Genomic DNA, 21,998 nt, shown 5'->3' with positions numbered 1-21,998 from the left:
CGTTCTTCATTTATTTTTGGTAGTGCTTTTTCCTTTTTTTTTTTTGAGACAGAGTTTCACTCTTATTGCCCAGGCTGGAGTGCAGTGGCGTGATCTCTGCTCACCGCAACCTCCGCCTCCCAGATTCAAGCATTTCTCCTGCCTCAGCCCCCCAAGTAGCTGGGATTACAGGCATGAGCCACCACAACCGGCTAATTTTGTATTTTTTTAGTAGAGATGGGGTTTCTCCGTGTTGGTCAGGCTGGTCTTGAACTCCCGACGTCAGGTGATCTGCCTGCCTTGACCTCCCAAAGTGCTGGGATTACAGGCGTGAGCCACTGCGCCAGGCCTTTTTTTTTTTTTTTTTTTTTTGAGACAAGGTCTTGCTCTATCACCCAGGCTGGAGTGCAGTGGTATGATCTCGGCTCATTGCAACTTCCATTTCCTGGGCTCAAGCAATCCTCCCACCTCAGCCTCCACAGTAGCTGGGACCAGAGGTGCACATCATCATGCTTGGCTAATTTTTTAAATTTTTTGTAGAGACAGGGTCTCACTATATTGCCCAGGCTGGTCTCGAACTCCTAGGCTCTGGTGATCCTCCTGCCTTGGGCTCCCAGAGTGCTGAGATTATAGGCATGAGCCACCATGCCCAGCCAAGTGCTTCTTCCTTGACCCCTAGGTACTGATTCCCATTGCTCTCTGTAGAAATCTTCACTACAGCACCTCACTGAAGAGTGTTTTATCCAGTCAAAACGTTTCCCACAGTGGTTTCGGTATCTCCAGCAAGAAGGCTGGGGCCTCATTAAACCAATTTGTATCGAGGTATGACTGCCTGATGGAAAAAACCACTTTATCAGGGTTTACTTATTTTTGTTTTGAGACAGTTTGTTTGGCTCTTGCTGCCCAGGCTGGAGTGCAATGGCACGATCTCAGCTCACTACAACCTCTGCCTCCCAGGTTCAAGCGATTCTCCTGCCTCAGCCTCCCGAGCAGCTGGGATTACAGGCATGCACCACCAATGCCTCGCTAATTTTTGTATTTTTTTGTAGAGACGGTTTTGCCAGGTTGCCCAGGCTCGTCTCAAACTCCTGAGCTCAAAACAATCCACCTGCCTTAGCCTCCCAATATGCTGGGATTACAGGTGTGAGCCCCTGCACTGTACCGGGCCTTAAATGGATTTTTAAACCAAAGATTTATTAATGCAAATGAATTAGTAGCATGTATGCTGTTCTTTTTGAGGAGGGGACCTTTCTTTTTTTTTTTTTAATTAATTTTTGTTTTTTGAGACGGAGTCTTGCTCTGTCGCCCAGGCTGGAGTGCAGTGGCGCCATCTCGGCTCACTGCAAGCTCCGCCTCCCGGGTTCACGCCATTCTCCTGACTCAGCCTCCCGAGTAGCTGGGATTACAGGCGCCCGCCACCACGCCTGGCTAATTTTTTGTATTTTTTTTTAGTAGAGACGGGGTTTCACCGTGTTAGCCAGGATGGTCTCAATCTCCTGACCTCATGATCTGCGATGAGGGGACCTTTCATCTGTCGCTTGTCTGAGAGAGGTTTCTGAAGCAGAATGTGAGGTTGAGATCTGCACATAAAGAGCTGCTGTGACTGGGACATATCTTTAGATGTTACAGCTAGCTTTAATTTGCTGGCCTCTACCAGTGTTTACTTAAGCTTATTAATATGCTGTGTTTAGAGGCTCACTTAGAACCCCTTTTGTACTCTGGGTCTCTTAAAGCATTGCTGTGGTCTTTATCTTTGACATTTCCTAGTAGCTTGTCTGCTGTGTATCCAGAACACAGTTACTCTTGTTACAGTCTCATCACATTTTAAGAAGGTGCAGGAGAGAGACAACAAAATGAGGATGTGACTTTTTTTTTTTTTTTGAGATGGAGTCGCTCTGTCACCCAGGCTGGGATGCAATGGCATGATCTTGGCTTACTGCAACTTCCACCTCCTAAGTTCAAGCGATTCTCCCACCCCAGCCTCCCGAGTAGCTGGGATTACAGGCACCCACCGTCATGTCTGGCTGATTTTTGTATTTTTTAGGGTGGAGTTTCACCATGTTGGCCAGGCTGGTCTTGAACTCCTGACCTCAGGTGATCCACCCACCTCGGTCTCCCAAAGTGCTGGGATTACAGGCGTGAGCCACTGTGCCTGGCCGACAGTGTGACTCTTGAGACTAAAAGAACAGTTGGGTATGCCATTTCCGGAGAGGACTCCTACCTGTGAAAGGCACAGATACTGTTAAGTCCCCAGAAACTTGGATAGTCTGGCATTGGAGTTCACAGAATTGTTTGGGGAAATGAGCTTCCTTGGTAGGTAATTAGAGATTTAAAATGAAATTTGGGCTTCACATTCTAGTAGTGTCATATTGAGTATGAGTGTTGACATTTCACTTAGAAATGTGGAAGAGTGACTGTTCAGTTAACAAACATTTTAAATGTTTGAGAAAGGGAGGAGGATCATTAGCTCAAGTCAGAAAAATCAAATCTGAAATATTTAGTTTCTCTTTTATTATTTGTATTGAATAATGGGACAAAAATGGCGTATCATTAACTGAGATTTTTATGCATTTTGAGGTATTGGAAGATTAGATAGGAGTACAAAAAAAAACCATCAGAATTCAGGTAGGTAGCTCTTAATTTTCAGTGTTTTGTATCCTCAGTCATATTTTGCTGTACCTGTGAATATGCCCTCTTACATCTTAAAAAAAAAAAAAAAAAAAGACGGAGATAGATGTAGATACCTTGTCAGCATAGTATTCCAAGGTTTTCACACTTTTTTTTTTTTTCAGGTACCAGAGAATTTATGGTGGCCTTATCAGAGGTCTTCCAGCCTAGATTACTTCTGGTCACTGATCTGTTATTGTCTCTAGGATAATAATAGAAATGTCAGGCCGTTCCTTCCAATAGCTTGTGTTTTCATTGGCCTCAACCTCATCTGTGAATGAGTGATTTGGGGGAAGAATATGAGAGTCAACAAGCGTGTATCCTGACAGGATCAGAAAAGAACAGGTTTGGGTAACTTTTTGGTTTGACTTGTACTCTGAGATCAGAGGGGAGGGTAAATGAACCCTGGAAATGTGTGAACTCCAAGCTCCCTCTCCTGCCTAACGTGAAGAGATAGTTCAAGGAGGCCTACATAACTGCTGAGCTCTTTCAGTTTTTTGTTGTTTTTTTTTTTTTTTTGCTGGGGAATCGGGGGTTGGTGGGGAGGACAGGGTCTCCCTCTGTTGACCAGGCTGGAGTGCAGTGGCACAGTCATAGCTCACTGCAGCCTCTACCTCCTGGGCTCCAGCAGTCCTCCTGCCTCAGTCTTCCAAGTAGCTGGGACTAGAGTCACATGCCACTGGGCCCAGCCTATTTGAAAAACTTTTGTAGAGACAGAATCTCAATATGTTGCCCAGACTGGTCTCAAAACTCCTCATCTCTAACAGCCCTCCCTGCTTGGTCTCCTAAAGTGCTAGGATTACAGGCATGACCCACTGCACCTTGACTGCTTTGTGGTTTTTAACAATCTGTGAATCTACATAGTCTTTGAATTAGGAATATTGTTTTAGAGCAGTCCACAAGCTGAGTCCCAAGTAGAGATCTCTGTTGGGATCTGCTTTTTGCAGTCACTAGTCTCAGTTAACCATAATATATTTCTAGGAGGTTATTATAGAATTTGTTATTTCACAAATGAAATGTAAAAATTGTATCCTTCTCCCCCCCCTCAAAAAAAAAATAAAAATGACCCAAAAAAGTGATTAAGGATATACAGCAATTCTGAGTTAGAAGGTTAGGATTTGAGTAAAAAATAATAGAAACAAGAAATGGAAGATGGGAGCCCATTTAAGTAGAGATATTTGTTCTGTAAAAAAAAATCTACACATCAGATTTCTTTTCTTTTTTTTCTTTTTTTTTTTTTTGAGATGGAGTCTCCCTCTGTCGCCCAGGCTGGAGTGCAGTGGCGCGATCTCAGCTCACTGCAAGCTCCGCCTCCCAGGTTCACGCCGTTCTCCTGTCTCAGCCTCCCCAGTAGCTGGGACTGCAGGCGCCTGCCACCATGCCCACCTAATTTTTTGTATTTTTAGTAGAGACAGGGTTTCACCGTTTTAGCCAGGATCGTCTCAATCTCCTGACCTCAGGATCCGCCCACCTCGGCCTCCCAAAGTGCTGGGATTACAGGCGTGAGCCACCGTGCCTGGCTACACATCAGATTTCTAATGAAATCTGTTGAGCGAATGTTCCTGATGATAGTCTTTGCAGGGTTCTTGTCTTTGTGAGCCGAGAAGACTCCCAAGGATGCCTTGGTTTACTTCGCCTCTCTTTACCTTTAGTTTTTATCTGCCCTAATTGTAAGGTTGAATGCTTTCTCTCCAGTGTTAGCAGCTAGCTGATTTCATTTCTGGTTTTTTTGCAAGCAACAACTGTCACTGCGTGATATAGGTTGGGTTAATTTTTCCTTTGAATTTACTGGTGACTTGGGCTCATTAACCAGGCGGTCACAAGTGCTGTACAGTAACAGGCTTTCTGTCCCTGTATAATGGGATGCTTTGTTTTGAAGTGCCCTTGAGACAATCTTAATCTGTAATAACAAAGGAACCTAGAAATCGTATCTTTGAAAATAGACATGTGGTCATTATTTATGATTATAGCAAACTTTAATTTACTGGTACTAATAGTGAGGCTTCATGGTATAGTTAATCACAAAAGTTTATGTTTGGTTCTGGAATTTCTCACGATGTTTCTGGACACCAATTGCTATTCCAGGGATATTTTATTTAGACTGATCATTTAATTGGATTTTAGTCCCTGACAGAGTGGAGGGACAGTTCACAAAAGGGGAAACAAAATCAATGGATATATAAAATTTCACTGTCACAAATAAGAAAAGAATTCAAATATATGTAAATGGCAATTATTTACTAATTTCTATCTTAAGTTTTTTTTTGGCGGGGGACAGGATCTCACTCTCGCCCAGGCTCGAGAGCAGTGGTGTGATCATGGCTCACTGCAACCTCAACCTCCTGAGCTCAAGCCATCCTCCCACCTCAGCCTCTCAGGTAGTGGGGACTACAGGTGTGTGTCACCACACCTGGCTAATTGTTTTGTATTTTTCGTAGAGACAGGGTTTCACCATGTTGCCCAGGCTGGTCTTGAACTCCTGGGCTCCAGCAGTCCACCCACCTTGGCCTCCCAAAGTGCTGGGATTACAGGTGTGAGCCGCCACACCTGGCCTTAAGTATTTTTAATGATCATAATTAATTCTGGGGAAAATATGGAAAAATGGGCATATGGCTGATAGGAACATAAATTGGACAGCCTTTCTAGCAAGTAGTTTGGTAACATATTTTAAGCCACTTAAGAAGCTTTTCCAGGGCTGGGGGAAATGGAGAAGGAATACTAACGGGTATGGGTTTCTTTTGGAGTGATGGAAATGTTCTAAAATTACATAAGGCTATTAGTCGTACAGCATTGTGATTTTTTTTTTCATCTCTGCTGCTGGCAGATGAATTGAAAGGGAATTTTATCATATACAAACCGTTATCTCAATTAAGCTATTTTCTTACCTTTTTTTTTTTTTTTTTTTTTGAAACGGAGTCTTACTCCGTGGCCCAGACTGGAGTGCAGGGGCGTGATCTCAGCTCACTGCAACCTCTGCCTCCCAGATTCAGGCAGTTCTCCTGCCTCAGCCTCCCGAGTAGCTGGGACTACCGGCGTGCACCACCATGCCTTGGCTGATTTTTGTATTTTTAGTAGAGATGGAGTTTCACCATGTTGGCCAAGGTGGTCTTGAACTCTTGACCTCAAGTGACCCACCTGCCTCGGCCTCCCAAAGGCTAGGATTACAGGTGTGATCTACCATGCCCGACCAATAAAGCTATTTGTTTAAAATAGTTAATGCCTTTGACCCAGTAACATGCTCAGTGATGTATAGTTCAGCTTTTCTTTATTACATCAAAAATTGGAAACTTTTGGCTGGGCGCAGTGGGTCATGCCTATAATCTCAGCACTTTGGGAGGCCAAGGCAGGCAGGTCATCTAAGGTCGGGAATTCAAGACCAGCCTGACCAACATGGAGAAACCCCATCTCTACTAAAAATGCAAAATTAGCCGGGCATGGTGGCGCATGCCTGTAATCCCAGCTACCTTGGGAGGCTGAGGCAGGAGAATCGCTTGAACCCGGGAGGCAGAGGTTGTGGTGACCCGAGATTGCGCCAATGCACTCCAGCCTGGGCAACAAGAGCGAGACTCCGTCTCAAAAAAAATTGGAAACTTCTTAGTTTATTTTTCGTTTATTTTTCTTTTCTTTTCTTTTTGTTTTTTTTAAGACAGAGTCTCGCTCGCTCTGTCTGTTGCCCAGGCTGGAGTGCAGTGGCACGATCTCGGCTCACTGCAAGCTCCGCCTCTCAGGTTCACGCCATTCTCCTGCCTCAGCCTCCCGAGTAGCTGGGACTACAGGCTCCCACCACCACTCCCGGCTAATTTTTTGTATTTTTAGTAGAGCCAGGGTTTCACCGTGTTAGCCAGGATGGTCTTGATCTCCTGACCTCGTGATCTGCCTGCCTCGGCCTCCCAAAGTGTTGGGATTACAGGCTTGAACCACTGTCTTAGTTTATTTTATTTTATTTGAGATGGAGTCTTCCTGTGTTGCCCAGGCTGGAGTGCAGTGGCACAATCTCAGCTCACTGCAACCTCTGCCTCCCGGGTTCAAGCGATTCTCCTGCCTCAGCCTCTCAAGTAGCTGGGATTACAGGCACCCGCCACCATGCCTAGCTAATTTTTGTATTTTTAGGTAGAGATGGGGTTTCACCATGGCCACCACTATGTTGGCCAGGTTGGTCTTGAACTCCTGATGTCAAGTGATCTACCTGCTTCAGCCTCCCAAAGTGCTGGAATTACAGGTGTGAGCCACTGCGCCTGGCCCATTCATTGTTTTTTTTGAGACAAGGTTTCACTCTGTCACCCAGGCTAGATTGCAGTGGTGTGATCATGGCTCACTGTACCCTGGAACTCCTGAGCTCAAGTGATCATTCCACCTCATGGCTGAGACCGCAGGAGTTCATCACCACACCAGGCTAATTGTCTATGTATTATGTGAAAAAGTTTTAAAACCATAGTGTTTTTATATGTGAATTTTTTAATGAAGAGAATAGTCTGTCTTCACATTTTTTAGAGTACATATGTGGATAATGGATCATTTTAAAAATGTTTTATTATGGAAAGCTTAAAACATGTGTAAGTAGACAGAATAATATGGTCTGCCACCATGTACATAATACTATTTTTTTCAATTCCTGGTCAATTTTGTGTCTTCCATACCCCAATTCTTTTCTACGTCTTCGTTATTGTTTGAGACAAATTATTGACGTGTCATATCATTTAATCTAGGTATTTCAGTATATTTTTCTGAAAAAGAGACTTTAAGAAACATCTGCCATCATTATCGCATGCAAAAAATTAATGATTCTAGTCAGTGTTCACATTTCCAATTTTCTTACAAATGTCATAAATGATACTTTTTTTTTTTTCTTTTTGAGACGGGGTCTTGCTCTGTCTCCCAAGCTGGGTGCAGTGGCACAATCAGAGCTCACTGCAACCTCAACCTTCTGGCTCTAGCAATCCTCCCACCTCAGCTTCCCAAGTAACTGGGAGTACAAGCGTGCACCACCACACCTAGCTGATGTTTTTCTTTTCAGTAGAGATGAGGTCTTGCTGTGTTGCCTAAGCTGGTCTCAAACTCTTTGACTCAAGTGATCCTCCTGCCTCAGCCTCCCGAAGTATTGGGATTACAGGCTTTAGGTACCACACCTGGCCTGTTGTGTGTGGTTTTATTTGCTGGGGTTTTTTTAAACTTTTTTTTCCCCACAAACCAATTTGTTAGTGTTTAGGTGGTTTTTTCTGTTTTGCTTTTTTGTTTTTTGAGATAGGGTCTCGCTCTGTCACCCAGGCTGGGGTACAGTGGCACGATAACGGCTCGCTGCAACCTCAGTTTCCCGGACTCAAGCTATCATCCCACCTCAGCCTGCTGAGTAGCTAGGATTACAGGTGCCCGCCACTATGCCCAGCTAATTTTTGTATTTTTAGTAGAAACGGGGTTTCGCCATGTTGGCCAGGCTGGTCTCAAACTCCTGACCTCAGGTAATCCACCTGGTTTGTTTGTTTGTTTGTTTTTGAGTTTCGCTCTTGTTGCCCAGGCGTGTGCCACCATGCCTGGCTAATTTTTTTGTATTTTTGGTAGAGACAGGGTTTCACCATGTTGGCCAGGCTTGTCTCGAACTCCTGACCTCAGGTGATCCACCTGCCTTGGCTTCCCAAAGTGCTGGGATTACAGACGTGAGCCACCATGCCTGTACTTTTTTTTCGATAAACATGAATTCATGTTAGTTGTATAATTTTTTTTTTTTTTTTTTTTTTTTTTTTTTTTTTTGAGACGGAGCCTTGCTCTGTCACCCAGGCTGGAATGCAATGGCACAATCTCAGCTCACTGCAACCTCTGCCTCCTGGGTTCAAGCGATTCTCCTGCCTCAGCCTCCTGAGTAGCTGAGATTACAGGCATACACCACCACGCCCGGCTAATTTTGTATTTTTAATAGACATAGGGTTTCTCCATGTTGGCTAGGCTGGTCTCAAACTCCTGATCTCAGGTCCTCCACCTGCCTAAGGCTCCCAAAGTACTGGGATTATAGGCATGAGCCGCTGTGCCCAGCCGACAACCCTATTTCAATTTTTCCACCCTACCACCTAAAGGATACTGTGACTGTATGTAAGATTAAAGAATAAAAGCAGCTTAACAGAAATAAGACTCTAGAGCTGCCTCAGGCCATTGATCTTCTCTCTAAAGCCAGTGCATCATCCCAACAAACAAGCACATTTAACAAGACCAAGGAGAAGAGCTCTAGGGTTTCTTGCTGCCCAGTGCTGCTGCTTCCCTTCCCCAGCAGCAGCACATGGCATCGCTGTTTTCCCCAGAGTACTTGAAAGGGCTCTCTAGGGAGGCTTGCCAGACTGTCGGCAATTTCCCCTTCCCAGAGCATGATTACTAACACAAATAGAAACTAGGGTAGGGAAAGGATATTAAGCTCTCCTAAGAAGGTTGGTTTTCCAGAGATGATGGCAATAAAAACATATCCCTTATAATAAACTGGTAAACATTAAAAAAAAAGACTGTTTCTCTAAGACCTGGACTATTTAAATAGCTTGTTACAGCCCTTACCTTCCATTCTTATAAGCTATGCTTCAACTCAATTCAACATACCTTTGAGTACCTGTTACATGCCAAGGCCTTGTGGTAAGAAGCCCAGTTACAGAAAAAAATAAGACACAAACTTTACTCTCAAGTAAATTCATGTGTGTTTGTGTTCACGATGTAACATGACAGGTAATAATAACAAACAGGAAAATATCTAAGCTGTGATTTGCAAGATAAATGTTAAGGAAATGGGGCCGAAAGGTGTGGTAAGAGAGAGAAGACATTCAGATAGAGAGAACACCAATCTAGTAAGATACTTAAGGAATTGCAAGTAGTTTGATAAAACTGAAATATAAAAAACAAAGGGAGGGAATCAGTGTGGGGAGAGAGGCAGGATCCAGATCATGAAGGCCCTTTTATGACAGGGGGTAATGGGATTTCATCCTGCAGATGAAGATAAGCCAATAGTTTCATAAAGGGTATATTTTCTGGGTCTTGAAGGCTAAAATTGTGAGCACTTCCATAACAAGATTAATCCTTGTCCATAAATCAATTTTAGTCCCAGATTTATCTTTTTTTGGAACAAGCCACAATAAGAACTTCAGAGGAAGAGGCCAGGCGCGGTGGCTCATGTCTGTAATCCTAGCACTTTGGGAGGCCAAGGCGGGTGGATCACGAGGTCAGGAGATCGAGACAATCCTGGCTAACATGGTAAAACCCCGTCTCTACTAAAAATACAAAAAATTAGCCGGGCGTGGTGGCGGGTGCCTGTAGTCCCAGCTGCTCGGGAGGCTGAGGCAGGAGAATGGCTGGAACCCAAGAGACGGAGCTTGGAGTGAGCCGAGATCGCACCACTGTATTCCAGCCTGGGCAACAAAGCAAGACTCCATCTCAAAAAAAAAAAACAAACTTCAGAGGAAGAAGAGTTTTTCTTTGTGGTATAAAATAACATTTCTTGGCCAGGTGCAGTGGCTCATGCCTGTAATCCCAACATTTTGGGAGGCTGAGGCGAGCTGATCACTTGAGACCGGGAATTCGAGACCAGCCTGGCCAACAAGACGAAACTCCATCTCTACTAAAAATACAAAAATTAGCTGGGCTCAGTGGCGCACACCTTAACCCCAGCTACTCAGGAGGCTGAGGCAGTATTGCTTGAACCCTGGAGGCGGAGGTTGAAGTGAGTGGAGATCTGTGCCACTGCACTCTAGCCTGGGTGACAGAGTGAGACTCCATCTCAAAAAAAAAAAAAAAAAAAAATATATATATATATATATATATATATTTAGAAAAAATAGATTCTGGCCAGGCGCGGTGGCTCATTCCTGTAATCCCAGCGCTTTGGGACGCTGAGGTGGGTGGATCACAAGGTCAGGAGATCAAGATCATCCTGGCTAACATGGTGAAACCCCGTCTCTACTAAAAATACAAAAATTAGCTGGGTGTGGTGGTGCATGCCTGTAATCCCAGCTACTCAGGAGGCTGAGGCAGGAGAATTACTTGAACCTGGGAGGCAGAGGTTGCAGTGAGCCAAGATCGCGCCACTGCACTCTAGCCTGGCGACAGAGCTAAGACTCTGTCTGAAAAAAAAAAAAGAAAAAGTAGATTCTCTGGCCAGGTACAGCGGCTCACGCCTCTAATCCCAGTACTTTGGGAGGCCGAGGCAGGCAGATAACTTGAGGTCAGGAGTTTGAGACCAGCCTAGCCAACATGGTGAAACCTCGTCTCTATTTTAAAAATTTAAAAATTAGCTGGGCATGGTGAGGGCACCTGTAATCCCAGCTACTCGGGAGACTGGGACAGGAGAATTGCTTGAACCCAGGAGGCAGAGGTTGCAGTGAGCCAAGATGGCGCCATTGCACTTCAGCCTGGGTGACAAAGCCAGACACTTATCTCAAAAAAAAAAAAAAAAAAAAAAAATTCTTCCAAACAGCAAAACTTAATAGATCATCTCAAAGAACTAGAGTTGACCCCTCCAAGGTAACCAGGTCATTAATATTAATGTTCTCTTACAGGTTTATCAAATATAAAATGGTATAGATAAGTGTGTGCTTCTCCTTTCCTTCCAGCCCTCAACACAAAATTCCTAAATAAAAGGGAGTATCAACATCAGACTGATGTATTTTGTATATAATAAGGTCACATCATACTTGTCATTTTAGAGAGGTAACCTAGAAGTCAAGCGGTAAAACAAGCTTTGCAACTATGTGGATGGACACGATGTAATTGAAGATGAAGTACTTTAGAGATGGTATGGGTAAGGAATAGAGGAAAAAAAGGGAGAATTCCTCTGCATTCGTTTAGTCCTGCAATGTCTATTCATGCGGGCCAAAAAACTCACAAGCAGATATAACAGTGTAATAAGAAAAAAACTAAAACATTTTTATTTCTGTTTTTTTTTTTTTTTTGAGAAAGGGTCTCAGATTTGTCAGCCAGGCTGGAGTGCAGTGGCACAACCACGGCTCACTGGGGCCTCAGCCTCTTAGGCTCAAGCAAGCCTCCCAAGTAGCTGGGACTATAGGTTTGCATCACCATGCCCGGCTAATTTTTTTTTTTTTTTTTTTTTTAAATAGAGACAGGGTCTCACTATATTGTCCAGGCTGGTCTCGAACTCCTGGGCTCAAGCCATCCTCCCACCTCAGCCTCCCAAAGTGTTGGGATTATAGGTGTAAGCCATTGCACCCAGCCGAAACATTTTTTGGCAACGGTGATGAGCATGAGAACTTTCCAACTTGGCAAAAACAACTGCAAATACAGTCAACTCTGGAAATTCACACATGAATTATTCAGTTTGGGGACTGTGATAGCCTATTACTCCTTCTACCTACTGTAGGCTCACAATCTATTTTTCCTTACTGATTTTTTTTTTTTTTCTCAGACAGGGCCTTGCCCTGTTACCCAGCCTGGGGTGCAGTGGCGTAAACACGTCCACTGCAGCCTCAACCTCCTGGACTTAACCAACCAATCCTCCTGCCTCAGTGCGCTGAGGCAGGGAGAATCAGTCTCTTGAATCTGGGAGGCGGAGGTTTCAGTGAGCGGAGATCGCGCCATTGCACTCCAGCCTGGGCAACCAAGAGAGAGACTCCGTCTCAAAAAAAAAAAGAAAGAAATAGGGTTGTCATTGGTGACTGGATTTCTGAGTTCTTGTTCCCGTCCATCCCTCATTCTTTGTATTATTTTAAAATGTTACTTTTAAAAATTATGGCCAGGTGTCATGCCTCACACTTGTAATCCCAGCTACTTGGGAGGCTGAGGCAGGAGAATTGCTTGAACCTGGGAGGCAGAGGTTGCAGTGAACTGAGATCGTGCCACTGCACTCCAGCCTGGGTCACAAGAGCAAGACTCTGTCTGAAGAAAAAAAAAAGGGGGGCCAGAGTGCGGTGGCTCATGCCTGTAATCTGAGCACTTTGGGAGGCCAAGGTAGGATCACGAGGTCAGGGAGTTCGAGACCAGCCTAGCCAATTTGGTGTCTCAAAAAATTCCATCTCAAAAAAAAAGTACAAAAGGCCAGGCACAGTGGCTCACGCCTGTAATCCCAGCACTTTGGGAGGCTGAGGCGGGCAGATCATGAGGTCAAGATATCCAGACCATCCTGGCCAACATGGTGAAACCCCGTCTCTACTAAAAATACAAAAAAAATTAGCTGGGTGTGGTGGTGCATGCCTGTAGTCCCAGCTACTCGGGAGGCTGAGGCAGGAGAATCGCTTCAAACCAGAAGGTGGAGGTTGCAGTGAGCTGAGATCGCGCCATTGCACTCCAGCCTGGGCAACAAGAGTGAAACTCCGTCTCAAAAAAAAGTAAAAAAAATCTACAGGCAAAATGTAAAGTTCCTCAGCCAGTCCCCCATGTATGTATGTATATTCAAATGTACAGCCGGATAAATGTATGTATGTATGTATGTATGTATTTTGAGACAGTCTCACTCTGTCACCCAGCCTGGAGTACAGTGGCGCGATCTTGGCTCACTGCAAGCTCCGCCTCCCATTCTCCTGCCTCAGCCTCCCGAGTAGCTGGGACTACAGGCACCCGCCACCATGCCCTGCTAATATTTTTATTTTTTGTATTTTTAGTAGAGATAGGGTTTCAACAAGTTAGCCAGGATAGTCTCGATCTCCTGACCCCGTGATCTGCCCGCCTCGGCCTCTCAAAGTGCTGGGATTACAGGCGTGAGCCACCGCGCCCGGCCTTTATTTTGGAATGGAGTCTTGCTTTGTCTCCCAGTCTGGAGTACAGTGGCGCGATCTCAGCTCACTGCAACCTCCACCTCCGAGGTTCAAGTGATTCTCCTGCCTCAGCCTCCTGAGTAGCTGGGACTACAGGCACGCCACCACACCTGGCTAATTTTTGTACTTTTAGTAGAGACAGGGTTTCACCATGTTGTTCAGGCTGGTTTCAAACTCCTAACCTCAGGTGATCTGCCCACCTTGGCCTCCCAAAGTGTTGGAATTACAGGCTTCAGCCACCGTGCCTAGTCTTTTCGGAATACTATGAAATGCTATTTGTATGCTGTTCTAATCTATACATGATTTTCATATTGGCTCCAATATTTGTTTTTTTGAGACCGGAATCTCACTCTCTTACCCAGGCTGGAGTGCAGTGGCGCGCTCTCCGCTCACTGCAACCTCCACCTCCCAGGCTAGCAATTCTTGTGTCGCAGTCCCCCAGGTAACTGGGACTGCAAGTGCACCACCATGCTCAGCTCATTTTTTGTATTTGTTTTTAGAGATGGTGTTTTGCCATGTTGCCGAGGCTTGTCTCGAACTCCTGAGCTCAAGCAATCTGTCTGCCTCAGCCTCCCAAAGTACTGGGATTACCCACATGAGTCACCACACCTGGCCAGGGCTCTACAGTTCATGTTCACGTCACATGTTACTTAGGGGGAAAAAAGGGAAAAAATGACCCAGAGTGTAGCATTTATGCTATCTGTACTAATCTGTGTTTCTGAATTTCCTCATTTAATATTAAACCAAAATGGATCTGAAAAAAAATAATAACTACCTTAACATCTAAAAGAAAAAATTCCTTAGTATCATTAGATGTGTTCTCAATGTCAGATTTCTCAGATTGTTCAAAAAAAATTTTTTTTTTTTTTTGAGACAGAGTCTTGCTCTGTCGCCCAGGCTGGAGTGCAGTGGCGCGATCTTGGCTCACTGCAAGCTCCGCCTCCCAGGTTCACGCCATTCTCCTGTCCCAGCCTCCTGAGCAGCTGGGACTACAGGTGCCCGCCACCACGCCCAGCTAATTTTTTTGTATTTTTAGTAGAGATGGGGTTTCACCATATTAACCAGGATGGTCTCGATCTCCTGACCTCATGATCCGCCCGCCTCTGCCTCCCAAAGTGCTGGGATTACAGGCATGAACCACCACGCCTGGCCTCAAAATTTTTTTATGGTTGATTCCTTCAAATAAGAACTAGCTTTTCCTTTACCTTATTGATGTGATGCCTTACACTTATTGATTTTTTTGTATGTTAAACCGCCCTTGCAGTCTTGGGATAAATCTCATTTGGTCATGGTGTATAATACTTTTAATATGCTGCTGAATTTAACTTGCTAGTGTTTTATTGAAGATTTTTACATCTATATTCATAAGGAATATTGGTCTACAGTTTTATTGTGTCTTTGGCTTTGGTATCAGGATAATGCTGGCCTCACAAAATAAATCAAGAAGTGTTTCCTTTTTTTGTTTTTTTGGAAGAGTTTGAGAAGCATTTGTGTTAATTCTGGAGAAATTGCTTTTATTTATTTATTTATTTTGAGACAGAGTCTCACTCTCTTGCCCAGGCTGGAGTGCAGTGGCATGATCTTGGCTCACTGTAACCTCTGCCTCCTGGGTTCTAGCAGTTCTCGTGCTTCAGCCTCCCAGGTAGTTGGGATTACAGGCATGCCTCAGCCTCCCAGGTAGCTGGGATTACAGGCGCACACCACCACACCCAGCTAATTTTTGTATTTTTAGTAGATACGGAGTTTCACCATGTTGGCCAGGCTGGCCTCGAACTCCCGACCTCAGGTGATCCACCTGTTTCAGCCTCCCAAAGTGCTGGGATTACAGGCTTGAGCCACTGCGCCTGGCCAGAACTTGCTTTTAAATATAGCTTTCATGCCAACTTTCTGTGTGACCTTAATCAAATATTTTTCAGGCCTCAGTTCCTATATCTGTAAAAAGATATGTAATTGAATTAAATGCTCTTGAGTGCATCTCTGTCAGTTTGTTGCCCTACACTAGGGTCTAATTTGGTAGAAAGATGTTTGCTTTCATTATAACAACCTGTTATCAAGGATGAATTTCTCCATGAAATTAATAGAGGTACAGACTGTAAAGCTGAAGGAGCTTTAAGAGGTTATTTGATTTAGTCCTCTGCCTTTGCAGCAGCAAATTATTCTCTCTGCCCCATAGGTAGAGTAGTTAAGGTCCAGAAGGTTTAAATGATTTACCCAAGGTGTATAACTAGTTAAGTGTCAGAACAAAAAAAGCTAGACCTCAAGTCTGTTTACCACAGAGCCCATCGTACACACGTGGCCTTTTGTGAAATTAGGATAACTAGGTAAATGATCTTTCTTCTGTTTTTCTTCCTCTGTAGGTTTTTTGCCCTGACATCCCTTCGTCTTGTGTTTTTACTTGCATTTGGCTTGATGATCATTGTGTGTATTGATCAATGGAAAAACAAAATCTGGCCTGAAATAAAAGGTGAGTTTGGTAGCATTTAGAACAATCTGAACTGAAGATGGCCTTTCCTATAATTTGTACCTTTAGTATTAGGGGTTTATGAGGAGGTGTATGGAGCTGGGGACTGTCTTTCGAAGTCTGAATCATTTGCTTTAGGAGGCACTTGAAGGACTTGTGCCCCAATTATGGTTCCTTAGGGCTGGGTTCTGCCCTTCCCATTGTTACTAAGCACAGGAAATCTGTACTCACCACCTGAGCTATTTTTGCCAACATAATGGCCTGAGGAATAAGTAGTCCTCAAATGAAAAATAATAATTATCGTTATTGGACACTGCATCTTTATTGAGGCAGTACTAATTTACCTCTCAGGAATTTCTTTTAAATTGCTCATTTGCAAAACACTAGGCGAGGCAATTGTGACTCATAGAAAGTACCATGATGGCCGGGCGCAGTGGCTAACACCTGTAATCCCTGCACTTTGGGAGTCCGAGGCTGGTGATCACCTGAGGTCAGGAGTTCGAGCCCAGCCTGGCCAAAATGATGAAACTCCGTCTAGTAAAAATACAAAAAATTAGCTGGGCATGGTGGCGCACACCTGTAATCTCAGCTACGAAGGAGGCTGAGGCAGGAGAATCACTTGAACCCGGGAGGCGGAGGTTGCAGTGAGCCGAGATCGTGCCACTGCACTCCAGCCTCAGTGACAAGAGCAAAACTCAGTCTCAAAAAAACGAAAAGAAAGAAAGAAAGTACCATGACATGTGGTGTGTTTTTAAAAGCTAATATATACATAAACAAATGAAAAATTAAGTGGCAATTATAGACCAGTACCACAGATGTCACAGTGCAGTATGTGATTGGTATACTTATCATATATTTTTTCCCTAGCCTGAGAGTGGAACAAAGCAAAAGATTTGAACAGATCGAGAAAAAAGTCTTTCTAGAAAATCCAGTGGCTTGATTAGTCTGAGGAACCAGAAGTTGCAAAGCATTTCCTGACATCAGAGAATTGATCATATGGCCAGGATGAAGGTTCATTAAAGGGAGTGTTAGGAAATAAAACTGAAAGTATGTTGGGCTTAGGTTTTTTGTTTGTTTCTTTTCTTTTGTTCTGAGACAGAGTCTCACTCTGTTGGCCAGGCTGGACTGCAGTGGCATGATCTTGGCTCACTGCAACCTCCACCTCCCAGGTTCAAGTGATCCTCCTGCCTCAGCCCTGCTGGTAGCTGGGATTACAGGCACGCGCCACCATGCCTGGCTAACTTTTGTATTTTTGGTAGAGACAGGGTTTCACCATGTTGGCCAGGCTGGTCTCGAACTTCTGACCTCAGGTGATCCACCCGCCTTGGCCTCCCAAAGTGCTGGGATTACTGGCGTGAGGCATCGCGCCTGGCCCATTCTTTTTTTTGAGACAGAGTCTTGGTCTGTCACCCAGGCTGGAGTGCAGTGGTGCAATCATGGCTCACTGTAGCCTCAACCTTCCGGGCTCAAGCAATTCTCCCACCTTAGCCACCTGAGCAGCTGGGACTATAGGAACTTGCCACTATGTCCAGCTAATTTTTCTATTTTTTCTATAGACGGGGTTTTGCCATGTTGCCCAGGCTGGTCTCAAACTCCTGGACTCAAGTGATACACTCATCTCAGCCTCCCAAAGTGCTGGATTACAGGTGTGAGCCACCACACCCAGCCGACTTTTTTATTTTTATTTTTGGTTCATTTATTTTTTATTTTTGAGACGGAGTTTCGCTCTCATTGCCCAGGCTGGAATGCAATGGCACAATCTCAGCTCACCACAACCTCCACTTCCTGGGTTCAAGCAATTCTCCTGCCTCAGCCTCCTGAGTAGCCGGGATTACAGGCATGCACCACCACGCCCGGCTAATTTTGTATTTTTAATAGAGTTGGGGTTTCTCCATGTTGGTCAGGCTGGTCTTGAACTCCCGACCTCAGATGATCCGCCTGCCTCGGCCTCCCAAAGTACTGGGATTACAGACATGAGCCACCGCGCCCAACCCTATTCTTATTTTTTAACAAACTAGGTCTCACTGTGTTGTCCAGGTTTTGGAGTACAGTGGCGTGATCATAGCTCACTGCAACCTCAAATCCCTGGGCTTAAGTGATCTCCCACCTCAGTCTTCCAATTAGCTGGGACTACAGGTGCATACCACCACACCCAGCTAAGTAAAAAAAATTTTTTTTGAGACAGAGTCTCGCTTTGTTGCTTGGGCTGGAGTGCAGTGGTGCGATCTTGGCTCGCTGCAAGCTCTGCCTCCCAGGTTCAGATGATTCTCCTGCCTCAGTCTCCTGAGTAGCTGGGATGACAGGCGTGCACCACTATGCCCAGCTAATTTTTTTGGTATTTTTAGTAGAAATGGGGTTTCGCCATGTTGGCCAGGCTGGTCTCGAACTCCTGACCTCAAGTGATCTGCCTGCCTTGGCCTTCCAAAGTGCTGATATCGCCACCACGCCCAGCCAATAATAAAGATTAATTTAGTAGCATTTTTAGGACCACATGGAAGGAGGAAAAGTGGAACAGGATGACCTGTTAGGAGACTGTGGCAGTGTCTTTATGAGAAGTAGTCAGAGAGGCCTCGGTGAATACAAATGATGGATGGCTTGGAGAGCTGTGAAGAAGGAAAATCAAGACATAAATAGTTGGGGCCAGGTGCAGTGGATCATGCCTGTGATCTCAGCACTTTGGGAGGCCGAGGCAGGAGAATTGCTTGAGCCAAGGAGTTTGAGACCAGCCTGGACAACATGGCGAAACCTTGTCTCTACAAAAATAAATAAAAAAATTAGCCAGGTATGGTGGTGTGCACCCGTGGTCCCCAGCTACTTGGGAGGCTGAAGTGGGAAGATCCCTTGAGCCCTGGAGGTTGAGGCTGCAGTGAGCCATGATCACACCACTGTACTCCAGCCAAGACAACAGGGCGACACCTGTCTCAAAAAATAATTACTATTATATATGTATAATAAAAGACATAAGTGGATGGGGGTTAAAGCTAAGAGAGTGGCAGAATGGCATTACACTTAGCAGGCAAAGGCAGACAGGAAAGTTGGTTTGAAGGGGTGAGAGAGGAAAACTGATGTAGATTTTAGACATGTTAATTTTGAAATGTTGGCAAGATATTCAAACCAGTATACAGGTTTTAAATACATGCCCATCATATTCTATAGAGACGTCAAGGAATCGTGTAGTTCATCTGCCTAGCTAATGGCTGGTGAATATCAAAAGACTTAATACATCATTCAGGTAGATAATGGGTCTCCCCATTTTTTTCTTTTTTTGGTTAGAGACGTCTCACTGTGTTGCCCAGGATGGACTTGAACTCCTGGGCTCAAGTGATCCTCCTGCCTCAGCCCCTCAAGGAGGCAGAACTATAAGTGAGCATCACTACACCTAGCTCTGGGTCTCTTTTAAAGAGAACAGGCAGGCTGGGTGTGGTGGCTCACACCTGTAATTCCAGCACATTTGGGAGGCTGTAGCGGGTGGATCACCTGAAGTCAGGAGTTCAAGACCAGCCTGGCCAACATAGCAAAAACCTGTCTCTACTAAAAACACAAAAATAGCCGGGCGTGGTGGTGGGTGCCTGTAATCCCAGCTACTTGGGAGGCTGAGGCAGGAGAATTGCTTGAACACCAGAGGTGGAGGTTGTAGTGAGCCAAGATTGTGCCACTGCACTCCAGCCTGGGTGACAGAGTGAGATTCTGTCTCAAAAAAATAAAGAGAACAGGCAGATTTTGGCTGGGTGCGGTAGCTCATGCCTGTGATCCCAGCACTTTGGGAGGTGGAGGAGTTCGAGAGCAGCCTGGCCAACATGGTGAAACCCCATCTCTACTAAAAATACAAAAATTAGCCAGGTGTGGTGGCGTGCGCCTGTAGTCCCAGTTAGTCAGGAGGCTGAGTGAACTGAGATCACGCCACTGCACTCCAGCCTGGGCTACAGAGCAAGACACTGTCTCCAAAAAAAAAAAAAAAAAATTAGCCAGGCATTGTGGTGGGCGCCTGTAGTCCCAGCTACTCAGGAGGCTGAGGCAGAAGAATGGGAGGCGGAGCTTGCAGTGAGCCAAGATCGCACCACTGCACTCCAGGCTGGGCGACAGAGCAAGACTCTGTCTCAAAAAAATAAATAAAAAAAGAGAACAGGCAGATTTCTAGGGTTGGAGTTGTTACAACGTACCTTGTGTAGCCTGGCACAGATTGATGTGTATGGGCATCCCAGACACACTCAAGGGGTGAGATGGACCATTTTTCTTGTACACCTTGGCTTTCAGCTGAGGTCATTAGAAGGGGGCTCAAATAGTCCATTTGGACCTCCCTTCCTTCCCCTCAAAAAATTAGTAGGCATAAGTGATTATTCCCTTGTCTGCAGCTCCCTAACTGGCAGTATAACACAGTGTCTCCTTTTTTATCGGCTATTACTGTTTTCTTTTCCCCAACCTATTAAAACTTGAGCTGTCAGACCAACAGCCTAACATTTTCATGTTTAGTTTTCCCTACCAACTAATGCTGGTGTTTGTTTTAATATTGTAGTGCCAAGACCCGACGCATTAGACAATGAGAGGTATGGAACACTAATTAAATCCCTTTTTGTTGCTCTGATTCATTCTCTTGTAATATTCTGGTTACGTGTTGTTAACCCCGTGTTCTGGACACACAGTGTAAGCTGGGAACCTAGGCTGTTCCAAATGATCATTTTAACACATCCTAAAGTTCAGGCAGCAATATGTTGAGATGGCCTGTGTCCTCTGATCTTTACAAGAGAAGTTTCTGAAAAAGAAGCATTACAGTGCCCCATAACCTGACATGCCAGGGAATCAGCTGCATTATTCAGTCCCAGTGAGAAAACTTAAAGGCAGCTAACTTCGTCTCCTGGCTTTTATACCAGGTCATTTAGTGTTTTCTGTGACCTCTGGCTATTTAAAGTTCCCAGTCAGAAAACACATTGGTTCCTGGCATCAGCAAGTCAAAGCCAAAGATTCCTCTTGTGTCTTACAGCTCCTGCTTTCATTTCTCAGTTCATCCACTCCATTTGTTTGATCCAAGGAGTTTTCTCTGCTATGGTTTATTTTGGTTTTGCTTTATTTATTTTCTTTCTGAGGGGCACATCCACCATTTCCTCCCCCTTAGCAGCAGTGGTGTCAGTCAGACTGTGCTCACTTTTATCCCTGGATTGCAGTCACAGGGAATTGCAATGGTCTGAGTGCAAGGAAGAAAACGTTTCTAAGCACAAAGGGCCTTGGAGCTGGGGGCAGGTTTACACACGTGGATTGGGCTGCTTGCTCGTAGGGTGGAGTTGTCAGAACAAGTTTGTTATCCTTGTACCTAAATTCAGGTTTCAACCTGGTGAGCCAAGAAGAAAGTCATGCTTCACCTCCAAAGCACCTGGGCCTAGTCACTCCCCAAACCCCATTTAAAACCAGAAGCACTGGCTGCCTGCACAGCAAGATGGGGGGACCCTCAACACCCTCCTTTCACAGCTCCCCCTTCTCTCTCCCATAGCTGGGGCTTTGTGCACCCTCGGTTGCTCAGCGTGCCCGAGCTCTGCCACCATGTAGCTGAAGTCTGGGTTAGTGGGACCATTTTCATAAGGAATGTTTTGCTTTTCAAAAAGCAAAACCCAGGCAAGGTAAGATTCTTCCCTTTTTCACTTTCATCTCTGGCCTCTTAGTTCAGTTCATGCTAAACTGAAACAGCTCCTTTACTACGTGTCTTCATTCAAGAAAGTAAAGACTTATGATGTTTATAGAGACAAAAGGAAGCTATAGGAAAGGCCTTCTGACCAGCCATTAGGACTAAAACAGGAGCTTGGTGACTGCTCATTTGGTGTGGTTGCCACTTAGATGAGGCCGTTTTCTTGCTTCAAGATGGGAAAGAAAGCTTTCTTGTGTACATTCTGTGTCATATTAAATATGTGATAGGTTGTTGTGTTTTTTGGGTTTTGTATGTGTGTTTCTGTTGACTTAAAAAACCACCACCAACATTGCTTTCAGAGAGAATTTTTGGCTAAGTCCTATTCAAACCAATTTCTTGGCATGAAAGGTGTAGCCCTATGGGGTTAGCCATATAAAAGGAGTTTGAATAGAAGGGGACATGCTCCTTTTCTTCCCAAACAGAATCACTATTGGATGCAACAGTGGCTACACGTCCATGCTTGACTTACAGAGTCTTTCGATCATATCTC

General features: G+C 44.8%; 1 protein-coding gene across 1 annotated transcript in view; it reads left to right on the top strand.

Moving 5' to 3' along the window:
- The window catches only part of RETREG3 (reticulophagy regulator family member 3), a 30,216-nt gene that overhangs the window by 1,482 nt on the left and 6,736 nt on the right, over window positions 1-21,998 (top strand). Inside the window, exons 2-4 of the mRNA XM_002827508.5 lie at window positions 15,731-15,837; window positions 20,348-20,378; window positions 21,317-21,443. Coding sequence (XP_002827554.3) covers window positions 15,731-15,837; window positions 20,348-20,378; window positions 21,317-21,443 — 265 coding nt within the window. The remainder of the gene's footprint in view (window positions 1-15,730; window positions 15,838-20,347; window positions 20,379-21,316; window positions 21,444-21,998) is intronic.

Source organism: Pongo abelii, chromosome 19 (genome assembly GCF_028885655.2).
Source record: "Pongo abelii isolate AG06213 chromosome 19, NHGRI_mPonAbe1-v2.0_pri, whole genome shotgun sequence".
Lineage (NCBI taxonomy): Eukaryota > Metazoa > Chordata > Mammalia > Primates > Hominidae > Pongo > Pongo abelii.
This window is presented reverse-complemented; position numbering and strand designations above follow the sequence as displayed.